Source organism: Anopheles marshallii, chromosome 2, assembly GCF_943734725.1.
Source record: "Anopheles marshallii chromosome 2, idAnoMarsDA_429_01, whole genome shotgun sequence".
Classification (NCBI taxonomy): Eukaryota; Metazoa; Arthropoda; class Insecta; order Diptera; family Culicidae; genus Anopheles; species Anopheles marshallii.
The window spans coordinates 85,865,912-85,889,497 of NC_071326.1; the positions used below are offsets into that span (position 1 = coordinate 85,865,912).

Below are 23,586 nucleotides of genomic sequence, written 5' to 3' on the forward strand. Positions count from 1 at the left end.
CCAGGGGCCTTTTTTGTGCAGAGGAAGACTAAAACATAAGAATGAATGTAAACTGATGTGCATATAGCTAACTAACTCTAACTCTTCAACAGTAACGGTAAGCTTAGAACTAAGGAGTACTGCCGTTAATTAAATTCTACGTGGAATGGAATCTTTCCCGCAACATTCCGGCTTAGAATAGAAGAATACGTTTCTCCACCGTCTTCCTACAGATCGGACAGCCGTCGATCTGATCGCCACACATCTGACACGTACCATGGCCGCACAGGAAAACCATATTTTTGATACGATCGAAACAAACCGGGCACATTGTCTGTTGTGAGGAGAAGCAACGGATTAAATGTTAGTGTTTCTAGCGCGACAATAGGACCTCCCGTAGAAGCAATACGAACCTGTTCCTTAATGTCCTGCAGTTGCTGTTGTAGCTTCTGAAAATCGTCCACCAGATTGAGATTGTTCGGTGCAACACCGGACGCAACCGAGGTATTGTTGGTGGTGGTCAGTGGCGTTGCGTTGTTGCTGCTAGAAGAACCACCTCCTCCACCCGTCAACAGTCCATTATTACCCAGCACACCTGCTGACACACCCGTCATTGAGCTGGCGTTCGGTGACATTGTGTTGTTCATGGCAACGCCAAGGCCTGCCTTGTTCGTACCCTGCAACAGCTGCTGCTGCTGCTGCTGCGATGCGTTATGATTGTGCAGCAGATCCTTCTTGCCGTCATCCACGTGATGCTGAATGTTGATGACACTGCCCTGCCCGCCACTGCACACCGACAACGGTACCATCTGTTCGAGCTGCGTACGACACTGGACGCATTTCTTCATAATCGGTGCACAATGCTCACACGCAACCATATGACCGCACGGTTTAAAGAACACCGACGCCTTCCGGTCGGAGCAAACGAGACACTCGTCGATCTTTTCCCGCGACAGCACCGACTCGCGACAAATCAAACACTTCTTGATCCGTGGTCCACAGTTCTCGCAGCACACGACGTGCCCGCACGGTTTAAACACCGTGTCACGTTTCTGGTCGGAACAGAGCAGACATTCGTCCAGCGGTCCACTGCTGCCACCGACAGCACCACCTCCACTAGCGCTGTGATTAACGCTCATGTTTGTATTCGCTTCGCCGGCCGCGCTCGGTTGGATTGACATTTTGCTCAAACCCATAAGCAGCGTAGCATCGATCTGTGCATGATTCAATCCGCCGGTACTGAGACCACTCGTGCCAGGATTGCAAGACGAGCCTGACGTCGAAGCGGTCGGTTCGCCAGCGTTCGTTCGGAGACCAGCTCGTATCACATTCGGCGGCATGCTAGTGCCGACACCAACACCGCTTGCCGCTATCATGTCCATATCGTCCGTTTTACGCTCGTTGTAACACTTGATTAACGTTTTGCAGAGATTCGGATCGGGACACAAATCCAACGGTGTTTGCAGCTTGCGATTCTTCACCGTCAAATCAGCTCCGTTCGCTGCTAGGAAACAGGCGATCGATGCCGACGCTTTCTTGTCCGTATTCTGGAATGTAAAAATTTAATTAAAGCATTAAATTATGGAACATTGAATTAATCTCTCGTGTTACAAATCACCCCGATTAGAGAGAAAAAAAACTTACATTCCTCAATCCCATCAGTATTTTTCCAAATCCTTCAACATCTTGCAGTTGGCGCAATTGGGACAGGGTGTGATGGCGCAGCGCCTCATGCAGCGGCGTGTCACCGTCCTTGTCCAGAATGTTAAGATTGGCGCCTTCGCGCACAAGCAGCTTCACGATCTGCACGTGCTGCCGCTCGACCGCTAGATGCAGCGCCGTCTGTAGGTTCACGTTCTGGCAGTCCATGTTTGCTTTGCCCATGCGGACGAGCAGTTCCGCGATCTCCACGTGATTGTTCAACGCAGCCAGATGCAGTGCCGTGTATCCGTCGTCCTTTTTCTCCTCCACGATCCACAGGCGGTTCGTTTTCGTAAGCAAAACCTTCATCGCGCTGGGGTTTCCCTTCAGCGCTGCATGGTGCAAAGCATTGAAGCCATTATTATTGGTCAGCGTTATGTCCGCACCGTTATCAAGCAACAGCGCGAGCATATTGTCGTGCTCCTTCGAGATCGCATCGTGCAGTGGCGTATCGCCCTCCGAGTCCTGCAAACTCGGATGACAATTTAGCTCCAGCAGTGTCTTTACCACGTTAAAATGTCCCTTGTTCACAGCAATGTGAAGCGCCGTTTGACGACGTTTGTTGCGTGCGTTCAAATCAGCACCGGCCTTCGCTAGCATTCCCATAACACCCGGTTCATCGCCGAACGCTGCATGATGAACGGCTCTATCGCCGTCCTTATCTTCAATCTCTACATCGGCGCTGTGACGGAGCAGTATCTCGATCACCTCGAGGTGCCCGTTCTGGCTAGCTGCTTGCAGCGCAGTATGTCCCGCAAAGACACCGTTCACATCGACCTTCACGACCGGCTGTGTGTCGCCCATGCTGGAGGACGATGGTGTCACATTCTGCTCGGCAGTCGTACCGGTAAGAAACTTCTCCACCTTCGCTTTGTCACCGTTGGCGGCGGCTTTTACCAGCTCTTCGGTGGTATCGCCCGATGTGTGAGGTTCGAAAAGTTTCTTCAATATCGCTGACAGCCGTTCGCCGTTCGTTGTCACAGCAGTAGCACCATCGGAGGAGGAAGCCTAGCAAAACATAGAAATTAGATCAGGATTGCAACAAGGAACTTTTGAAATGTACTCAGAAAACTTACAACTTTCGTCACGGCAAGGGGATTATAGGTCCAGGATGTGTTGCAAACTTCCACCTTCAGATCGTTGTCATGATACACCTGTTGCACGCGGCCCACTTTACCAAGTGTCTGTATTAGGAATAGAGCATGTTTTAAATTAATCATCCCAAATTCTTTTGGATGCTATTGACGCCTACAGCTATGCAAACAGATCTCAGGGAATTATAGCAGCTGATAGCGCAGTAGTAGCTAGTGAAGTAAATGTTGAAGGTGTGGAACGGCATTAAAAATCTTAATCGATCCAATAACATGGGATCAGACGTTCATCTAAACATATTTTCATTACCAAACAATGTCAAACAATTATCAATTTTCTCCCTGGTGTCTCACGTCAATAGCGCACCGGGATCACCTTTGTAAGGCGATCCCGGCTCTTTGAGATCACCTTCATAAAGCGAATCCGTTCCTTTGCGCTTGGGGTTCACCTTTATCAGGCGAAATAAAAAAGAATTTTGAATAGTGAATGGGAAGTTGGAACTTGAAACGGCAAGAGAAATTGAAATCGGGCCTCTGATAGAGCAAAATAATTCGGTCCCAGATCAGACATCATAACTGGTAGTAAGGGTGGCGTTAACACTAGTACTAGCAGATCAATTATTTTGACTGGAATGCTTTCCTTAAATTACATTGTTTTTTTTTGCCTTAACAATTGTACCATGCCTGAACCATGCACATACCCATTATATAGCCCACCCAAAAAATATTCGAACATAATCCATAAAACCGTCATAATTAGTTCAAGAGTTCAATATTTTAAAGCTTATATATGTTTCAAGACCCTCTGAAGATCAGTGATAAAATTCAGCAATAACATTTTATCTGAGGTTTAATTGAAAAGAAACTAAACTTACCGGCACCATCGCCTCCGCCCATTCGCCATGTCCGCGCTGCAGAATCTTAATACGTTCCAGATCGCTACAAATCTTAACGAAATCACCAACCGCAAACTGTTGCGGCTGATTGTCGGTGAGCATCATCATTGGCGAGGACACGATCGTCAGCACGGTCGGATTGAACGTCCAACGGTGGGAGCTAGGATAGGCGACCACTATGTCATGGTCCTCGTCAATGCCCACCACCGTACCGGTGGTGCTGAGACACTCGAACATTCCATCCGTCCATCCGCCGTGTCCGTGCTGTAGCGATTGTACGATCTCAATGTCCAGATCCACCGTCACCTGATCGCCGATCTGGAAGTTGTTCGGTGCCCGGCCCGGCCCGTACTCGCCCAACAGCGGCAGATGATCCCGGTACACGGTCATACCCTTTGCATCGTTCATTACCTTCAGATCGGCCATACCTTCGAATCCGACACGGTACAAATTCTTCGCCCCATTGTCCCACACAACGTACGCGGCCGACCGGGGTGAAGCCGACGACCAGTCTTGGATTTCGTTCACCTTGCCGCGCCGTCCGTTGCCTCCGTCCTGGTCCTCCCACTGCCAGTCTACGCCGCGCACAACGCGCGAGCTCGGAAATATTCCTCGGACTGCAATCTTCTTCGACTTTCGACGCGGTTCCAGCAACGTTTTCTCACCACCCGGTGTGGTGATACGGTGGAACCGGTGCCGTAAATGGTGCTTGTCGCTGTGATAACAGATCGAACACAGATCGTAGTTGTTACATTCGGCACACTTCCAACGGATACCGAATATGGGTTGCTGCCGGCACGTATCACACATCGTACCCTCGTGCTTAATGCCCGTCGGTGCACTGTCCAGAATGCGCAGATCGTACGCACCGGCACATCGGTAGTTGGCCGCGGTTCCATTATCCCAAACGACGACCACCTCTTCCTGGGACTCAAAATTGCGCACCGTACCGACATGCCCCTCGCCACCGTCCTGCAATGAGTGAAAGTAAGTGATGAAAACAGCGTTACTAATAATAATCCAATGCCGGAAGGGAACACCCGATAGAAGAGTGTACGTAAACCTGTCAGCTGCTGCAAAACCCAATCAAACTGCAAGGCGGAAATATTTACTCCGCTTCATTCTTATCACCAGCAAAGCATGATCTTGTACGCGATCTAAACAAAAACCACGCGGCAGAAGGAGGCCGGGATGGTACGATCGATGTGTGAGTGTGTGTTTGTGTGTGACGGTATGTGATTCGAGTTGTAAGCAAACACTGCATCATTTATGCCGGCGACGAGATGCACGTCGGCAATGGATTGTTGTTTTCATTTCCCAGTCGCTAGACGATCGATTAGACATCAAACGGCAACGAAACCGGCATTTGCGTAAGTAAGAATCACGTTCCATTTATAAAGTCACATTTGGTGCTGGAATGGAGCCCAAGTGGGTTGTAACGGGGGAAGCTAATCACAAATTTTTGAATTGCTGTCTTTGTGCATTTGGATCAGATTGAGAAGTGCGGCTTAGGACAATCCCCGTCCACAGTTTATTGGTGTACAATAATCAAAGCACCATTTTACCGTAATTAAAAAAAATCATTAAAGAGTTACGAGCTGGTTGGTAGTACAGACAGCAAGTCTGATGCCGCGTGATGAGGGCATGAGAAAATTGGCCTCACTTGAGAGGGCCCGGCAATTGCACTTCTAATTAGCTTGCCGTTTAGTAGACGAATCTCATCAGTCTGCCGAAACGCTCAATGTCGCAAAAGGTTCCCTCCGACGTAGCACAGCGAATTGTTTTCCGTGCAATCGTTGTTGTTGATTGATGAAATAATAAATTTTAAATTAACACACACTTCACTCACGGCCCAACACAACAGCCGGACGCACACCAACACCACTATGTGTTGAAGTTTTCTCGTGGCCTTCTTTGCTACATCGTTCTTCGTGCGCTTGTTTCGCTTTGTAGCTGACGAAATCTGCCGTTTATCTTGTACATTATGTTTTTCTTCCCTTTTGTTGGTGGCCTTCTTCATAAATCCCCGAGCGGATTCTGCTTCTTCCAGGATGTGAGAAAGATGATTCTCTCGTTGCCCTTCGTACGGAGGATGCAATGAAACCCACCATACCGTGCTGCCGTACTTGCAGGCTTTCAAGCTAAAACGTACAAAATCGGATTTAATGTCGCTACCTGTGCAGTTCACAAGGGGCATACGTCTACGGTAAAGCAGCATTTCCCTTTTTCCATAGGCGCGCACATACATACACATGGGTGGGATACGCATATGTTTGGATCTTCCAGCCTGGCGCTATTTTACGACTCAAATCGATGTTCCCGTGCGCGTTTCGGAACTATGATTTATTCCAAACAAAACGGAACCTATCGCTGGAAATCATTCAGTTGTCCCGCCGGATCAAGATACACCTCGGATGTCTGTCGGAATGTTCTCGCATAGATGTGTCACTGTCGCTTACTCACCTGCTTGCCCCATTTCCAATCCGGTCCACGGATGACCCGTGATCCGACACCTTCCATCGTAAAGCGTGAAGGTCGTGCTGCGGCTGCGACATTCATTGGACCCGCCGGGACCAATTCCATGCTGGTTGTCGAGGACGTACTACCACAGGCCATCGTCGTGTCCAGTGTGCATCGGAATTTATGGACGCAATCCGGATGCTGCAGCCTCTTTTTCCACCTTTCGATACACTCAATGCAGATCGAGCGAACAAGGGCAGTAAAGCAGGGAATGGTTTTCCTTTCCTGCGTATGTTGCTGCTATGTGGTCTCACTTGCACCTTGCTACACGTTTACTACTATTGCTTTTTAGAACAGCGTTTTGCCAAATGTTTATACTTTTTACACAACTTTTCCCGTATTTCTCTAATGCAGTCCACTTTTCCCTACCTTTACTGCGTGTGCTACGTGTGTGTATGTGCGTTGGGAAAATAGTGTCAAAGCAACACCAATGGAACTTGAATTGTGCGAAGGGTGGTCTCTGCAACGTAGAAAGGAACGCAAACGCACAAACTATCATTCACGCCAATATCGTGCACTGCACCGATATGTTGACCCTTTCACTATATTGCACTAGTTTTACAATGAAACAGTGCACTTTTTACCCCATATCCGGAGGAGTTTGAGTGTTATTTCATTTAAAGTTTCACAGAAATGACCTGCACTTTGTAAAGCATATTTCGAACACGGTTGGAATGAGCAGGAACGAGCGAGCGACAGCGAGTGAGCGGGAGAGATTTTAATGAAAAAAAAAAATCCACGAAGCTGACCGAAGTTTCAACATGCCGAAGTTTGACAACACTGCGCAAAACGTCAAATCGCTAGGTGCAAAACGGTTTGTTGTGAAATTCAAATTATTTGTCTGTTAATTCTCTGCCATCTCTTTATTAATTGTGTTGCTTCTTAAATATATAAACTTTGTAGTTTATAAAACACATTAGACCATTATCTTAGACTAATGTACCTAAGAAAATTCGAATTTCAGTGTAAGAAAGTATATTTTTTAACATATTTTAGAATCTTAACATAACATTTTTCTACAAAAGAGAGGAGGAAAATATGAGCTTAAATTTTAGATCAATCAAGAGGAAATAATTGGTCCAATATTGCTTAGCTATTTATTCGACGCTGGAATAACTGGTTCGCGGTTGTGCTGCAGGAGTCCTCAAGATCGATCATGGTAAAGCGCCAGTGATACGGCCAATCCATCTGACGGACGTATCAAATCCATCACTCCATCTCGATTTGGGCCTACCTTAAGAAGGTGGAAGAATTAATATTACTCACAAACCACATCACACACTAATCCCTTTCTCCACACTCAAACATTGTATACCGAATCTTCAAATAGGGTTTTGTTGTTTATTGGTTCAATCTGTAACATTGGGGCCCGATCTAAAAACTGAGTTTATAATATGTAATAATAAGCTTATTACGACGCTATGTGACCGTTTCGTAATCCAGTGTCCCGTAAAGCTGGACTTTTGCTTTTAGATTTCGATTTCTAAGAGAAGAGGGTGCAATTTTTAATTTGTACATTGTTTCATTGAACAGACAACGGGCAAAATAACGCCTTCCCCTTGGTCGACGTGCCGTAGATTCCCGTTTTTTTTTATGTTGAACTAGTTCCATCAATTGCCTACTGAAATAGACATTAGGACGTGTGTGTTGTTGTACGTACGTATGCAATAGATCTTAAAACGATGGTGCCTTTTGATATCGGTACGAGCTGGTACAAGCTTATTCGACTATAAACGATGTAATATTTAATTGTTTAAACTATTTAAATAACAAAATTTTACTCTTCTTCTTGCACCCTTATCAAGACCATAGATTTGACCTTAACACTGTTCGCCAGTTCGGTCTACCTCGCTTAATAAAACCGCTGCTTGCTTACGCTACACATCCTTCTCGTCTATATGCGCTGCCTGAACTAACCATTTAATTGCAAAAATTAAATAGTTGGAAGTAATAATGCTATACACACACACAAACACACACACTAGGCCAGCGAGGGAAGGTTTGATAAGATCTAGGGTGTAATCTCACATGATCCGATTGAATCTTAGTAATATTATTTAAACATAAAATTGCCACCGTTACACAGCTCAGTACTGTACTGTCTGTATGCCTAATTACGCTGCTGTCCCGTATCCGACACCCCGTTACTCTAATATATACCCAGTAATTACGTACACATTACACGCACAACACGTGTATTCCTGTTTGTGGATGTTTTACTAAGCAAACAACTAAGCATTAATCGAACGAACGAACGATACTGTAATAAATATATATATATATGTATATACTTATACATGTAACTGTCCCTTAATTGAACACTACATTTTCCTATGTCATATGCATATTGCATAGGTTGACCACATACTGAATAACGAAAACGGGAGAGCAATTTGAACAACAGAGCCCCTCTCCTTTCGATTTCAGTAAATAAGATTAATTTGCTTCAACAACATTTTTTTACATTAACTTTTATGTTTTTTTTTTCGGATTTTCCGTTATTTTTCCCTGTGCTCAAAGTATTATTGTTATGCGATGTACCATTGCCTGGCCCTAATTTTCATGCACTCCCGAGCAACTGCAAGGATGTTCAAATTTGAATGGCGTTAGAACAACGGATTTAAACATTAAGCTTTTAGAAGAATTTGGTTGATTTAAAATGATAAAATATATAATGAAAGTATCTAGTTCGTGTGTCAAATGTATAAATTGATTATTTACTTTCAAATATAATTGAGCGTGTATAATTTTAACTAAAACCCAATACGTAATTTCAATTTGAATCCACCCACGAATCTGTATTCCACTTGGATCCGAATTCTTGTCCGCTTGGTGCAGTTTGCATGAGAATTAGTGTCCACAATTTGCTAATGAATCGCTGTACGTACCATTAATTTAAGATAATATACTTTGCACTGTACAATTATTTGAATATGGCCCGATTGGAGCTTTGCCCCAAAACGCGACACTATCCGCCTGACGGAGAGTAGAGTCAATAGAGATCGGGTGATAGTTTCGGCCCGGGGATGGTGTGCCTCAATGCCGCGAATCCTCTACACATGTGGCCTACCAAGATCTTGCTTCTACTTGCTGCTTGTATTGTTTTGTTTCTTTTTTGTTCTAGAAAATGGGTTTCTACATTATGACGTACATTTATGATTGGTTTACTTATATTAAATTCTGAACTCCATCCGATCCTGCTCGGTCGACGAGCGGTCCTAAGAAAAGCAATATTTTTAATAATAATAATAAACAGGACACATCAAACTATTTCCACTCACACAACTCCCATCTGCGCTCTAGGCAACTGTTAAAAGGTCCTCGGTTAAAACGTGCATTTGCTCATGGTATGATTGCTGTAAAGTTGTAGTATTGGTCTGTGTGTTGCATTTAAAAGCTAAGAAAGGAAGCATTTGTGATCGCGACACAAGAACGTGCCAGCGGCTAACGTGTCTATAGGCTATTTGTGTACTTCCAAACGAAACATTACGTAAACATTGTCTGCATGGTTGTGAATGATTGCTGTTGGTAAGTTACTGGTAGTTGGTTGGATGTTTGCATTCATCCGCTGCTATTAATCTGAAGCTGATGCGTCCTGTTTATCCTACCACAGCTGTAGCTTAGCACCATCCATTCAAACAGTGGCCGGGGTCGATGGTTTACCGGGCCCGGTGGCCGGGATGTCGCCGGCACTACTGTTACCGGGCGGTACGACGTCGGGTGAGCTCGCGCTGGCAGAACAGCTCGGCTGTACAGGTACGGTGGTAGCGGTCGCCTTGTCCCGATCTCGTTCGCGACCCGGACGGAATGCTTCCAGCAGTGCGTCGACACGTGTCTCGGTCGGGGCCCATCGTGCGTACCCGGCTGCATTTTGTAACCACACCACCATCGTACCGACGATGCTTTTAAAGTTCACCTCCGATCTGAGGAAAGGATTGTTTGCTTGTTTAGAGTATAGATTTTATTCGAAGCTTTCGCATCCTTCCACGTGTACGTTGTATTACTCGCAACAGTTGTATAACATTTCCTCAATAATTAATTAACAAAGTTACAAAATAACTCAAGATGTATCCAAACCAAAACAGAAATTAATGTTCCAATTTTAAGTCTTTGGTTCCAATTTATAAGCGTGTGAGCGCGTTACTGTATAGCTAAGGTTCTTACTTTGGTATACAATGCTGCAGCCCATGGCGATACTCATGCTCCATACCCATCACGACCACCTGTTTGCGTTTGTACGGGCTGTCCTCGACTTTCGAGAGGCATTTTAACGGCGGATCTTTCCATTCCTGTAGGAACACGATGAAGCTGAAAGGGATTGAAGCGTCCTTGATTAGAATTACTATCAACCGTTTTTTTCAATTAACGTGTCTACCTTAACGGTTCGACCGAATCGGTTAGCAAGCGGTCAATATGCTGCAGGCTGGCGTCGATCAATTCCTCGCAGTACGGTGGATTCACCTGAAACGAACCGGACACTGGTTTGAAATCCAGAAACGAACCTCTCGAGCCGAAAAATGAATCCGTATCCCCGAACACCGAACAGTACTGCCGAAAGTAGCAGTTCAGCGGGCTTGCAAAACATTCAAACGTCACGTTGAAGTGATGGTGCAAACACTCGAACACAACCGCCGGTAGGGCGGCCTGCGTCAGTTCCGGTTCCTGCTGGTTCGGGTTCGCATTGTTCCCCAGAAAGGTGGCGTATCGTTTCAACATACAGTACGCCCGCCCGATGAAGAAATCGAACTTTTTATCATCGAAACAGTTGTACCGGTACAGTTGCTCCAGCTTCTGGAGGTGCGATATGTTTACCACGTGCGTATCGGGTGCTGCCATTACCGCGGAGTTCGTGTACTTGATGACCATGTGATCGCGGTCGTTAATGTAATCGATCTGGGGCATACGCGGTGAAGGAAGCGCAAACTGCACCGGGTAGCACCAAACCTTGCGCGTGACGGGCGGCTGTAACGGTGCCGTCAGTTCCGGGATGCCGTGCTCCTTCAGGATGTGTGCGTGCCGTTCGCGGATGTTGCGCGCGTGCTGCACCGAAAGGTGGTACAGCTTGGCACACAGCTGCTCCACACTGACGCGCACCGTTGCGATGATGTGCGGTTCGCATTGGCGCTGCAGGTGTGCGAGCCGATCCTGGAAGTCTTCGTAGCTGGCGCCCACCGTTCGCCGCAACCACTCGTACGCTTCGTCCGCGTTCCACTTGACGATCTTTTTGCTCTCCTCGCTGGCGCCCCGCCGCTCGACGATCTTTTTCGCTGCATCACAGTACCGCGACAGCTGCTTCCGTGCGTCACCGGTAAACTTCGGCTTCACGATCTTGATCGGAATGTCGCGCAGTATTTCGCGATACATCTGTTGTGAGATTTCCGGTTGGCACTGGCTCGGCAGCAGCGGATCCACGCCCTGGTCGATGATTCGCCGCTCGATCAGCCACCGCTGGAAGGAATCTTTCGGCGGTGCGATCGATTCCCGCTTATTGCACAGATCCTCGTACGTTTTGGCCAGCCGGAGCGTGAGTGAACCACGGAGCGCTTCCACCTCCGGGTAGGGCTGCGGAAAGGTGGTGGGCAACCGTTCGTAGATGAGCACGTTCGTGGGCACCTCCAGATCCCAGGGACCGGGCAGGACGTACTTTTTCAGCGGTGGTGGCCCACCAGTTCCACCACCACCCGGTGGCAGGTGGCCGGAATGCTGGGCATCCTCCGAGGCACGTCGTTTCAGCGTATTGTGGTTGTGAGGCGATGGGTGTGAATTGTTGTAACTGTTGTGCGGATGCGGAAGCGGTCCGTTGCTGCAGATACCGAGCGGATCCGTTAACGGATCGAACTGCTGCGGTCCACGGTTTAGACCGGGCGGTTCCCACAGCGATTCACCGGTCAGTTTGTTCCAGAAGTATGGTCGTCCTTCGCGTTTCGACCAAAATTTGCGCCAACCTTGCTGTGTAAGCTCGGGGGAAAGCTCTTCGTTGAAGTTGGCTCCGATCGCCGCACCGGGAACGGCACCGGGCGCTACACCCGATGGTATGTGAGCCACATCGGGTGGTGTCGTTTTCGTGGGTGTTAGCAAAGGTGCACTGACCGTGGTGGGACTGGATGCCTGCATTTGTGGCGATTGTGCCTGTTGTTGGTGCTGCGGCAGCTGCTGTTGCTGTTGTGCCTGGTGTTGCTCGGCCAGCGAAGGGTTCGTCAACTGATCCCATGCGGATGGGGCCGCCGAAAGTATGTTCTCGGTTTTACTGTTCATACCAACGTCATTCATATTGGTGGCCTGCTATGTTCTGCAATGGCGTTAAAAAAGAATGCGTTTAGAGGCTTTGTTTTAGATAATTACGATATACATCTAATTTGTAGGTTATTACATCTAATCACCATGCACTTCCTCCATTGTTAAATTCATTATGAACACATATTTATTAATGGTTATAGCAATTTAATTCAAACTAAAAATTACCACACTTGATCTGCTTACAGCAAAATTATTAGTTCAAAGGGCTCATTCCATTATGCATTGTCTCACTCAACACCTGTCCGGCGGAAGTAGATCTTCGAATCAATAAACAATAATAGCTATTTTGGCCCGTATTGTAATGGGTTTTTGATAATCCTCTCACAACCTGTTAGTAGGTTCGTGCGCATTCGGCGATACGCGATGCATGCCGAGATGTCACATGGTGGCCGTGTTTTTGCAACTGATTGCAACAAAAAGCATTCCATTTGTATCGTTTCAATCATAAACCGATTTTGCCTAATTAATTTGTAATTCACTATGACACACATCGAAATTACTTCGTTTGCTAAAATCACCTGAAAACGTAACATGAGCACGCATGAACTATTGCCACTTCAGTACTCACTTCTGTTCGGCAACGAGATCGTTTTAAAAAGGCGCGCTTTATTTCTTTTTGCTCACTGCGATCGTTTTCCTGCAATGTAGTAGTCGTGAATACAGGCCCTTATCGTCGTCTTGGTTGGCCGCATGCACAGGAAAACAAAAAACAAAAACCCGCGAAAAAATTGCTCACTTTGCAAACGGTTTGTCGCCGTCGTCGAACGCGCTAGGCCGCTACCGAGGCCCACCCACCGATTCCGTCGGTGTCGGTTCGATATGGCACTTGTTTGCACGCAGTTTCAAGCTGTTAGCAATGACTGCAATTCTTTCCCCCACCACATGCCGTACATCTGTTTACTGCGCAGCCAGCGTATAACCACCACCAACCGATCACACACACGGGTCACACGCGTCACGGATTGTTTTGATGCGACGACGCACCTACTGTTTGCGAGCTTGCCCACCAGCTTCACGCTGGCTGCAACGGCAGCTACACCACTACGATGCGAATGCACGGTAAAAAGATGCACCAGCGAATTTTCACACAAAACCGCATCCGAATCGGCGTACTCCAGTGTGCTCCGCTTCGTCATCGATTGTACTTTAGTTTCGTGCACAATTCGACCGCCAAAACATCACGTAAAATATCGCACAACACGAGAAACGGATGACGAAGAAAAATTCACTACAGCCCTCCTTCGTACGCCATTTGCATTTTTTTTCTGTCGTTTTCTCTCTGAATACGGTAAACATTTGGAAGTGAAAAATCTACGCCAAACGCGATGATGCGTTCCGTTTACAGCGGTTGGTTCGGTGCTGGAAAAACTGTGTGCGTGTGGCATTGATGGCAATTATTGTACATTTGATGAGATTTTTATGATTTACAAAATTACTTTATTACCTTGAACAATCAAGTACATTAAATATCCAAATTTTATTGTACATTGTATATAAAAATGACTAGAGAAATTCTTACATATTGCACTGCAACGAAGTTGTACTAAAAACGTATGCAAAGGAAAAAAATATTCTGTTTGTCAAACATTTGCAATAGCATTTTCACTAGGCTACAGTGCTGGAATTAATTGTACGTAAGATTGTTCTAAATATTTTTTTCTGTAATGAAATGTGATATTTCTTAAGTTATCAAAAACAACTTTGAAGAAAATGTTTGTTTTTTAAATAAAATGCTGTCTCACGAAACGAGTCGTTTTAATATTTTTTTATTATAAAATAAAATAAGTTTTAAATCTTAAAAACAAGTTTTTTTTTCAATCGAAATCTTCTAGTTAATGTTTTAACAAATACATCTGTACTTTTTCCTTTCTACCAGACGCACGTGTCACAGCGGGTATAAAAAATAAAAGGCATAACAATCTACCCTTAATTCAGTTGGAACAATTCATCCTTCTTGAAAGCGGGGCGTTTTTTACAGGATTTTCTACCCATTCTTACCTCGATTTCGTCTCTTGCTTATGGCGCCATGGTTAATTTTTTAAACGGTGGGTGTTCTTCTCGCCTTTACCCACGTCCATTTTTCTGCGCCTCACCTTACCGGGGTACGCAAAACAAATTTATGGATTTGTTATAAAAACATTCCAAACATGCACTGCTCGTAGTCAGTTACACTGCAAACGGAGATCAAACAAGATCTAAACCGCACGGTGATCTGTTCGAAGGCTAGCAAGTACGCACGGAAAACAATGATTAAATTCAAACTGTGCAGCGTGGTGGTTCCGTTGTACGTATTAATCGGAATGGTGCAGTCGACCGGGTTCTACATCGACAACGGTGTCGATCAGACCGTCCGGGAGAAGAGCGTCGAGCTGCACGAACGTCAGGAAATTGAACATGAAATTCTCGAACTGCTCGGACTTCCAGATCGGCCTAATAAAAAGCACGTGCATCCTTCGTTAAGGTAATGGATACCGTCCGTTTGTGATATGATCACGATTAAACTAACCGTTTATTGTTCTATTTTTACTTGCAGGAAGTCAGCGCCACAGTTCTTGTTGAACATCTACCACAAGTTCACGGAGGAATCGAACGGCGGACACCGAACGCGCCGAAAGCGGTACGCAGACGGTAGCAATCTGTTCACGATCGCCGACGAGCGGGCGATCGGCGAGAGTGACGTGATCATGTCCTTCCTGAACAAAGCCAACCGCCATCTGCCCAAGATTCGGCATCACCGCGATGGACATCGGCTCTGGTTCGACACGACAGAGATCGGTGCCGGTGGGGACACCAATCAGCTGCTGTACGCGAGCCTGCGCATGTACAAGAACCGAAGCACCGACCGGCCCTGGGATGCGATCGTACGCGGTCGTCAGATAGTGGTGCGGGCTTCACTGATCGGTGGGTACGACGCGATTAAAGATGGCCACCGGTTGGAGTACATTGGTGAGCAGTCGGTGCCTTACAACTACGAAGGATGGGTTGAGCTTAATGCCACCCAGGCCATGCAACGGTGGGTTGTCGATCGGGTCGGTAACAAGGGCATATTCGTGGAGGTGTACTATGCGGAGAGTCCTCGCAAGGAGTTGCTACCGGACGAGGTGGGCCTAATCCTATCGAACCGTTTCGGACGCTATCAGCCATTTCTCGTGGGCTACTGTAAGGGACCGGAGCTGGTGCAACCCACGGCATCCATTTCCGGCGGTACCGGCACCGGTGGACGTTCGAAGCGTAGCATTCGGCGCACCGCCGGTAAGCGTACCGAGCGGATCCGCAATCCCTTCCTCGAACGGTTCGCCGGTGCGACGGAGCGGGAAAAGAGCTGCCAAATTCAAACGCTGTACGTGAGCTTCCGCGATCTCAACTGGCAGGACTGGATCATCGCACCGGACGGGTTCGGGGCGTTCTTTTGCTTTGGCGAGTGTAACTTCCCGCTCAACACGCACATGAACGCGACCAACCATGCGCTCATACAGACGCTCGTACATCTGATGCATCCGACCCGTGTGCCGAAACCGTGCTGTGCGCCCACCAAGCTGAACCCGATCTCGGTACTGTACCACATCGACGATGCGAACATTAATTTGAAAAAGTACAAAAATATGGTCGTCAAAAGTTGCGGATGTTTGTAAGCAAGGGAAATTGGAGACAGAGGGATAGAGAGATTTTACAACGGAAAGGTATTTCGTGAAGGTTTTCCAGTGATGCATCGAACGGGCGTGTAAATGGGAATAAATTAAGTTCGTTTCTTTTTTAAACTAGACATTAATACACCGTGTAGGTAGTTGATTTTGTAACTTTTATTTTCGTTCTTCGCTTAAACCGGCCCATCTACCTGGAGCCCCCCTCTTTGCCATGGGAAATACACCGTAAAGTCACACACGGCAACCACAACCCGACTTGTTCATTTGTTGCTGTTAGCCATTCCGCACACGTACGACACGATTTTCCATTGCATTCTACGCTTACGGTGCACTTTTGGTAGGCTTTTTCTTGCTTTTGCTGGCCCTCCAGTTACATCACTCCTTATGATTTGTTCTTGTTGTACATGTTTAAAGCTGATAAATGTGTAACCGCTTTGCCGTGTGTGTCGCTTTCTTGAGCCGCCTTTTTTTTTTTTTACATGGCATTTCCATTGGGGGGTTTTTATTCATGTTTTCCTCTCCTATATACACGCTTGATTCGTTCGCTTTCCTTCCCCCGCCGCATTATTGTAGTGTTGATTGGATAAAATTTGTATTAAAAGTATCGAAAGTAGTGTTGGATTACGAATGGACAAAACTGAAACGTGTGCTCGGAACATGGCCGGGTTCGTTTCGTTAGCGAATCAAATGTACAGCAATGTTGGTATGGTATGGGGAATTGAATAATTTTCTACTCGAACTCTCCCTTCCGCTCTCTCTCTCTCTCTCTCTCTCTCTCTCCTTAAATCCTTTAAAGCATATAATGGAGCTTCCTTTGGATGGTTTCGTTTAACGAAATAGCAAAAAATCCTACATGCTTCGTTCGTTACTTGTACGAATCTCAATGCGCTTTTCTTTATGGGAAAGCTTTCATCACTCCGGGTGGAAAAATGCTGCTAGTACGGGAAGTAAGCGGATGAGAAATGGTTAATTTATGTAAGTTTTATGCAAAAAATTAAAGGAAATGTTAACAACTTTCCTTGCTTATTGTGTTGAGTAATTTTTAGGGTTGGTACTTAGGACTTACAATGGTAAGAAATTGGAATCGATATCCGTTTGCCACTATACGCTAAAGAACGTTGGTTCCATGGACCATGGAGGGTGTTGTTTGTGTAGTGTATCCGTTGTAGGGCGATTTTTTAATTTAATAATTTGTTCCTTTCTTTTCCCTCCCATGTTTTAGCGTGTATTGATCACAGAGTAGAGTTGCTTTTCGCGTGTAACTGAGCGTTGGCTTCGCCTGGGAGCGTTACCACACACACGCACAGTCCCGCTTAGAATATGTTTATATGTCCTAACGTTATCGTTATGATTTGCTTATTTTATGTTAAATTCTATTCAATATCCTCTAAAATACTATTTACAGCAAGCGCATCACGAACGTAGCTTCATATTCTCCTCTGACTTAGTCTTGTCTAAGGGTAGTTGAGGGATCTTTGGCTACAGGATGATTCAACAGTATGGTGGATATGGTTTTAAAATGTAATAATGAGAGCAAATTGTAGCAATAGACAAACCATAAAGCCAAGATTTTATGTTTAAATTACTTATAAAATTATATTGTCAACATTGATATAAAAATTGAAATATCAATTATTTAAAAATTTTTTTTCTCACAACAATTAATTTAGCAATAGAAAGACCAACCCATACATTTGATTTTTTAACAAGATTAAATCAAATAGTTCTACACATTTTTTCAATATTCAACATTTAACTTTTTAAAAAGTTGAAAATACCGCAAAGGCCGTAATTTTGGAATAATATATAAAATAAAATAAAAAGTGTTATATCTCGTCAAGAATGCTTTAAAAAAACTTAAATAATTATAATAAAATTCATATGTGTTGTAATTATAAATACAAAGAGGATTTTACATTCAAATTGCATACTTTTAGGCACCTTTTTGACTACAACACCGGAAAAGTATGCACTTTGAGATGAAAGCGCCTAAAGTTAGGCAATATCAATGCACCAACTGTGTTACTGTGTTTCTCGCTTTGTACAGCGCATTGGTGAACAATCGGGTTCAATTAATTCAAAAACTAAGTTTCATGAAATAGCTAAAATCTTTGCAAAAATCTGCAAATCAGTAGATTATTGTCGTCCGTTGGTAATAACAAAAACACACGCATGAATATTTATTTTATGTTTGAAATCGAATGCTGGTGCGTAACACTACACTTTCCTACAATTAACACCGTGACAACTCATCAACGAATGATATGCCTCTAGATGCAGTGCGATCTTTTCGAGGATCTTTGATTGTTTGATGAAAGAAATCGCCAAAAATCTACGGAACGAGACGAGTCAAACATCACGCGCACTGCCTATAGCGAATGCGTCACACCTCGTTTTGCACTACAGAAACCGATTTACCATTTTCTTTTTAAACACAGCCCTCCCCCACATCACTCACACTGGTCTTAGCTTTAAACATTTGATAGAATGTGTAAGATATACGGTTCGAGTTTGAAGCATTTTGAATGCACTTGTTCCGATTCGAGTATTTATCGCTAGGGGAAAATGATTGGAATTCGGGTCCACGTGCCATGTTGGCGGATGCCATAAGAACATGGGAATGCACAGCGCACAGTTTCAGATACAGACACACTTGCACACACCAACATAGCATTAACTTTGTCGATCATCACTAGCTGGCGTTACGTTTCAATGTTGAAAAGCTTCCTGAACCCCGACACCATCGTTTTGTTCGCGACGTGCTGGTGGAACGTCGTGGCGATGGTTGTGGTCGCCTGTACGGTGGCAACCTCTGTCGGGGCCAGGAGCAAACCTCACGTCCGCACGTACTTGTACACTACCAGAAACACGAGAAAGCTCACCATCACTAGCACGCACGCGGTCACAACTTTAGCGAATGTGTTCAGTCCCGATTCGTTCGGGTTCAGCGGCCGGGACGAGCTCTGTTCGGTCGAGTTGCGTCGCTTGGTCGCGAGACCACGAGCCAGCGCAGGAAATGCAAGCGACTGCGTGAAGGTGAGCTTGTGCAGCGACTCACTGAGGGAGTACGGACCAACAGAACCGCGTGCCGCTGCCCTTAGCAAGGCGTACTCTAGATCGAGCGCATCGAACAGGGACAACCGGGCCGTCATCGTGGAGGCACGCCGTTGGTCCAGCTCTGGGTTGTCTTTGTCGCGTTCCGGACGTAGCCATGGGTCGGAGGATCTAAGTACGACATAGAACAGATGTGAGGATCACAGAGAAACGTGTAGATCACGCGATCTCGATCGTATTTCTTTAATGCTTACCGCTGCGGATGATGTCCAAGTGTCGCTACGGCTACCGAAGTAAGGGAGGAGGTCGTGCTGGAGCTCGCAGTGCAGAGATGATTGCTGGTAGTGGCCCCATTGAACTCGGTACTGTCTTCGAGCGAGGTGTGCAATGGATGGGGTGGCGTGGAAGAGGTTCTATGATTGTCGAACAACGGCAGGCTGGCCAGGCTCACTTGGTCTGGGGAGGAAGGTGCTCGAAGCGCGAATATTCTCGCATGGTCCGGATGGAGCAGCGAAGTCGACGGACGTCTCGTGGTGCGGTCTACTGAGGGCGTCGGTGAACCGGCCGTAGGTGATGCACTTGGTGAGATGGCATTGGATACGACGAGCGGATGGCACGGCATTGCGATCGGCGACGGTGACGCCTGTACGGAGTCAATTCCAGAGTCACCCGCCTGCAACTGATCCACAAACAACGAGTTCCGCCGCCCATTGGAGCTTTGTTGCTGGAGGAATTCGAAACGGGAGGGAGGTTACATACGAGGTTCTTGGTAATTGCATCATTCCACTACCAACCTGATCGTCTGCTACGATGGGAAAGACAAAACTCTGTCCGTCCGCTTCGCCCCGAGGTGAGTCCTGGCTTGGCCAAACTTGTAGGAGCGGTAGCGAACAGGCCGGATGTTTCGGTGGACTATCGCTGCTGCTGCTGGCGGTCGTACCCGTCCCGGACGGCTGCTGGAACGCCTTTCGTCCGAGTTTTGTAGGACTTTCGCAGCCGCCGGACTCCTCGGAGGACGTCGGCGGTTTGGTTGTGGTGCGCCAGAATCGTTTCAAACGCAGCTCTCGTCGCTTTTCCTGTTGCTGTTTGCGAAATTAAAAGAGAAAATCAAGAATTGTTGGTCATTCATTGGTAAAATCAAATGAAATTTCTACAGAAATGATGAACAAGATTGATAATTATTATATAATACATATACTGTGATATATATTATATATTATATATAGTGATATAGTACTGACAGATAAAAGAGAAGGATTGAAATTTGAGACAAAAACAGTAAAGATACAAAGTAATGAAAATTAGTGTAAAAAACGTAAGCTTTTTATAACTCGAGTTGTAATGAATAACCATAAATATAGTAGGCGTGGTGGACCTAAATCGAAATGGAGTGATGACGTTAATGCGTCTGTCAGAATGGATAATGGATTGGCTGATGATGGCACTCGACCGTCAGCGGTATAGAGAAATCTTGTTGCGAAGCAGTTGTAGCGATTGATAAGTTAGTAAGTAACTGGCTCTTAAACAAAACCGCGAAGAGTTCTTCTCTTTTATTTGCCTTAACGTCCCACCAAGACATGACGGACATACAATGGCTCAATAGACTTATTTATAACACGTAGCCCGGTCATTTAGTACAGTCTGTTCACAAAAATCTAGTTTAGAAAAGTTTAAATCCACGACATTTGGTCTACAAAACTGCGCGTCCTGACTGAACTGAACGAACTGAACCAGGGACTTCATCAATGACTGATGATCAATGAGTACTGAAATCAAAAAACCATTTCCACAAATTCAGTTTATATTATTTAAGATTTCAGAGTATTTTAAATATGTTTAAAGAGACTTGCATATTTACAGAATATTTTGCACAATAACTACGACGAATTAAAAGCTTTAAATTGTTTTCCAACTTTCATGGATTTTGCAAAATGCTATTCAAAATGTTTAAACAAACCAAATCATGCCATAAAATTTGAATCAAAGAAAGCACTTCAAATTTTAAGCTCACCCAAAGAGTATGTGTCAATACAGCGTTGCTGAACTGCCGGCACCGCTCCGTACTGTACGTACTTAATGCATCTTTACATCCACTGCAACCCTGCAAAGCTCATCACAAAATGGTTCTGCTGGGACTTAAACTTTAGTCGGCGGTCTAAAATTGGCCCCCGGCCCGAACCGTTGCAAGCGCGAAGCAAACCGAGCACGAAATTCATGGCAAACAGCGACGATTTTTCAGTGGAAAACGTCCGTAACCGAAATGGTAGGATGAATGTTTACGACCGCGGAGAGGATGGTTACCGGATTTTCTTTCTCCGCTCATAGTATAATCCACCGCATCTTAGGACCATCTCCCATACGATGCTGGGGCTCCAATTCTGACGTCAGTGGTTAAAGCTTCCCTTCACAGCGGTCATCAATGTGCGAAAGGTAATCGTCCTCGTAAAAGGGACCGCGAGTAAAAGCGTAGAATGTTAAAAAAATCAGGTGAATCCCTCCAAAAAAAATTACGCAAATATCCTAACGGTTTGGGACAGCCGAGTGCCAAAGCTCATCATAATAAATCTTCATCCACTGTGCTTGACCTTTTCCGCGCAGATTATTTAAAAGTACACGGAAAAGGTGTGTTTGTTGTTGTTTATTTTTTAAAGCTATATCCTTTTTTTTATATAGGAACTGTGAAAGGATATCCCAATAATTAATCGTTACGAAAACCCCGGGAAGTGAAGCGACACCGCTGAAAGTAAATAACAAACACGATTGGTGACGGCACCCGTCGATACGGTGGTAGATTTAACGGAAATATGTTTTTAATTTTTATCCCATTTTCCACACCGTACTGATCCGATTGTATCCGGCTCACCGGCATTAATGCCGTCAGTTCCGGCAACGGTGGTGTTAGGTCGGCGATCGGCAACAAGACTAACGCTGTTGGTGCTTCCACGGAACTGAACCGATTGGAAGCATGCATGCATGCAAAGTCATCCGACATATGGACGGGTTCTGATTCACATCGGACCGTAGCAGGAACGATTTGCATAAAGTATTAAATTTAATTAATATTGAATGCAACGTCTTCCATGCCGTTTCTCTTCATACTCCATGGGGATCGTTCGTGTGTGCCAGTGTGGCGCGGTGGATTGCAATTGCAGTTTGCTCGGTGCAATGCAGTAGAATTAACCTACAATCGTCTACCGGATAGACATATGTACGTGTTGCCTTAACCAATTGAGCTTGAGTGAAAATTATGGGATCGGTTTGTCGATGTTCAGAATTGTCCAATTAAAGAAACTCTATTGATGATGGAACGTCTGAGTTAATGCATAAATGTACGGATCATAAAATGTTGTTCAAAAGAATATCCAAATCATGAGTAGAAATGAATGAATTCCGAAGATTATTTCCTCATATTTCATATACATATGGTTTATTTTATTTTTATTACAACGATTAGGTAATATTTTATGCTTATCGTATTTACAAATGCTTAAGTATGTTATTAAAAATGAGAACGCCTAACAAATAAAACATATAAACAGAAACCAAAGCCATTATAAGTTCGTAAACCATATTTTGAACTGTCTTTTATTGAAAATAAAATTATTATTATTAAAGTAATTATTATCATAACTTTTTGCTATCACCAATAAGTCTAAAAACATTTCGCTAATATTACAACAGTACTGGCATTTTTAATTAATTTCAATTCGACACTTATAACCATATTCGATACTGGTGATTGATCAAATCTAATGTTGGGTAAATCTGAATCAGTTTCGGGAGGCTGCGCCTTGAATTTGAGCAGAATGCATGAATCTGTATTATTCTTTGAGCTGCATGAATGGATCTGAATCTCATCCCCCAAAGATTCATGAATCCTCAAGCAAACTCGATTAATTAAAGATTCATGAATTCTTACAGATTAATTAATCTTCAAAGATACAGGAACCCTCAAAGACCTGTATGATTTATGAATCATCAACGATTCATGAAATATTAGACACACAAGAATCTTCAAAGTAATTGATCAAAGATTCATGGATCTCCGAAGATTGACAAGTACTCATAGATTCATATTAATGACTCTTCTCAAAAGATTCATTAAGCTCAACAATAATCACACATTGTCTGACACAGTCCACCCTTGTTCCCGTGTACCTACTACTAGTGGACTAGTGTTCCAGCTAAGAAAATACTAAATTTGCTTGGAAGCTAAGCAGCAAATTTATGCACATTATTCACACCTTCCTTTTTATTTATTATTTTAACACTCGAGTCTAATTTTCTAAATTTTGATTAACCACCGAAAACCATTTGGCACAAAATGTGTAACACACTGCGCGACTTTGGTACAAAATTGGGAGGCATGTGACGATGATACATTATGATACGCCAACGTGTGCC

General features: G+C 44.9%; 4 protein-coding genes across 4 annotated transcripts; 1 reads left to right on the plus strand and 3 right to left on the minus strand.

Moving 5' to 3' along the window:
* Positions 1 to 172: 172 nt before the first annotated feature.
* Positions 173 to 6,211, minus strand: LOC128710063 (E3 ubiquitin-protein ligase mind-bomb). Its single transcript, XM_053805101.1, has 7 exons — positions 6,131 to 6,211; positions 3,647 to 4,639; positions 2,757 to 2,864; positions 1,624 to 2,688; positions 1,172 to 1,526; positions 393 to 1,090; positions 173 to 313 (listed from the first exon to the last, which is right to left on the minus strand). The coding sequence occupies exons 1-7, from the start codon at positions 6,185 to 6,187 to the stop codon at positions 173 to 175; spliced, it is 3,417 nt and encodes a 1,138-aa protein (XP_053661076.1). The 5' UTR covers positions 6,188 to 6,211.
* Positions 6,212 to 9,821: 3,610 nt separating this feature from the next.
* Positions 9,822 to 12,457, minus strand: LOC128710163 (mRNA (2'-O-methyladenosine-N(6)-)-methyltransferase). The gene is made up of 3 exons (XM_053805205.1): positions 10,563 to 12,457; positions 10,352 to 10,495; positions 9,822 to 10,110 (listed from the first exon to the last, which is right to left on the minus strand). The coding sequence occupies exons 1-3, from the start codon at positions 12,455 to 12,457 to the stop codon at positions 9,822 to 9,824; spliced, it is 2,328 nt and encodes a 775-aa protein (XP_053661180.1).
* Positions 12,458 to 14,730: 2,273 nt separating this feature from the next.
* On the plus strand, positions 14,731 to 16,116 carry LOC128710164 (protein 60A-like). The gene is made up of 2 exons (XM_053805206.1): positions 14,731 to 14,945; positions 15,018 to 16,116. The coding sequence occupies exons 1-2, from the start codon at positions 14,731 to 14,733 to the stop codon at positions 16,114 to 16,116; spliced, it is 1,314 nt and encodes a 437-aa protein (XP_053661181.1).
* Positions 16,117 to 18,962: 2,846 nt separating this feature from the next.
* On the minus strand, positions 18,963 to 22,174 carry LOC128718744 (uncharacterized). Its single transcript, XM_053812364.1, has 4 exons — positions 22,046 to 22,174; positions 19,977 to 20,264; positions 19,437 to 19,906; positions 18,963 to 19,353 (listed from the first exon to the last, which is right to left on the minus strand). The coding sequence occupies exons 1-4, from the start codon at positions 22,172 to 22,174 to the stop codon at positions 18,963 to 18,965; spliced, it is 1,278 nt and encodes a 425-aa protein (XP_053668339.1).
* Between the last annotated feature and the right edge of the window lie 1,412 nt (positions 22,175 to 23,586).

Bases quoted from the DNA above. Each gene is read 5' to 3' on its own strand.
- LOC128718744 (XM_053812364.1), bottom strand. From the start codon at position 22,174: ATGTCGGATGACTTTGCATGCATGCATGCTTCCAATCGGTTCAGTTCC. The intron at 19,907-19,976 runs GTTGGTAGTGGA...GAATTCCTCCAG, and splicing joins CCATCGTAGCAGACGATCAG to CAACAAAGCTCCAATGGGCG. The intron at 19,354-19,436 runs GTAAGCATTAAA...TGTCGTACTTAG, and splicing joins CTTGGACATCATCCGCAGCG to ATCCTCCGACCCATGGCTAC.
- LOC128710163 (XM_053805205.1), bottom strand. From the start codon at position 12,457: ATGAATGACGTTGGTATGAACAGTAAAACCGAGAACATACTTTCGGCG. The intron at 10,496-10,562 runs GTAGACACGTTA...AATCCCTTTCAG, and splicing joins GATTCGGTCGAACCGTTAAG to CTTCATCGTGTTCCTACAGG. The intron at 10,111-10,351 runs GTAAGAACCTTA...TCCTTTCCTCAG, and splicing joins CTGCAGCATTGTATACCAAA to ATCGGAGGTGAACTTTAAAA.
- LOC128710164 (XM_053805206.1), top strand. From the start codon at position 14,731: ATGATTAAATTCAAACTGTGCAGCGTGGTGGTTCCGTTGTACGTATTA. The intron at 14,946-15,017 runs GTAATGGATACC...TTTTACTTGCAG, and splicing joins CACGTGCATCCTTCGTTAAG to GAAGTCAGCGCCACAGTTCT.
- LOC128710063 (XM_053805101.1), bottom strand. From the start codon at position 6,187: ATGGAAGGTGTCGGATCACGGGTCATCCGTGGACCGGATTGGAAATGG. The intron at 2,689-2,756 runs GTAAGTTTTCTG...ATGTTTTGCTAG, and splicing joins CCCTTGCCGTGACGAAAGTT to GCTTCCTCCTCCGATGGTGC. The intron at 1,091-1,171 runs GTTTGAGCAAAA...GCGCTAGTGGAG, and splicing joins CGATGCTACGCTGCTTATGG to GTGGTGCTGTCGGTGGCAGC.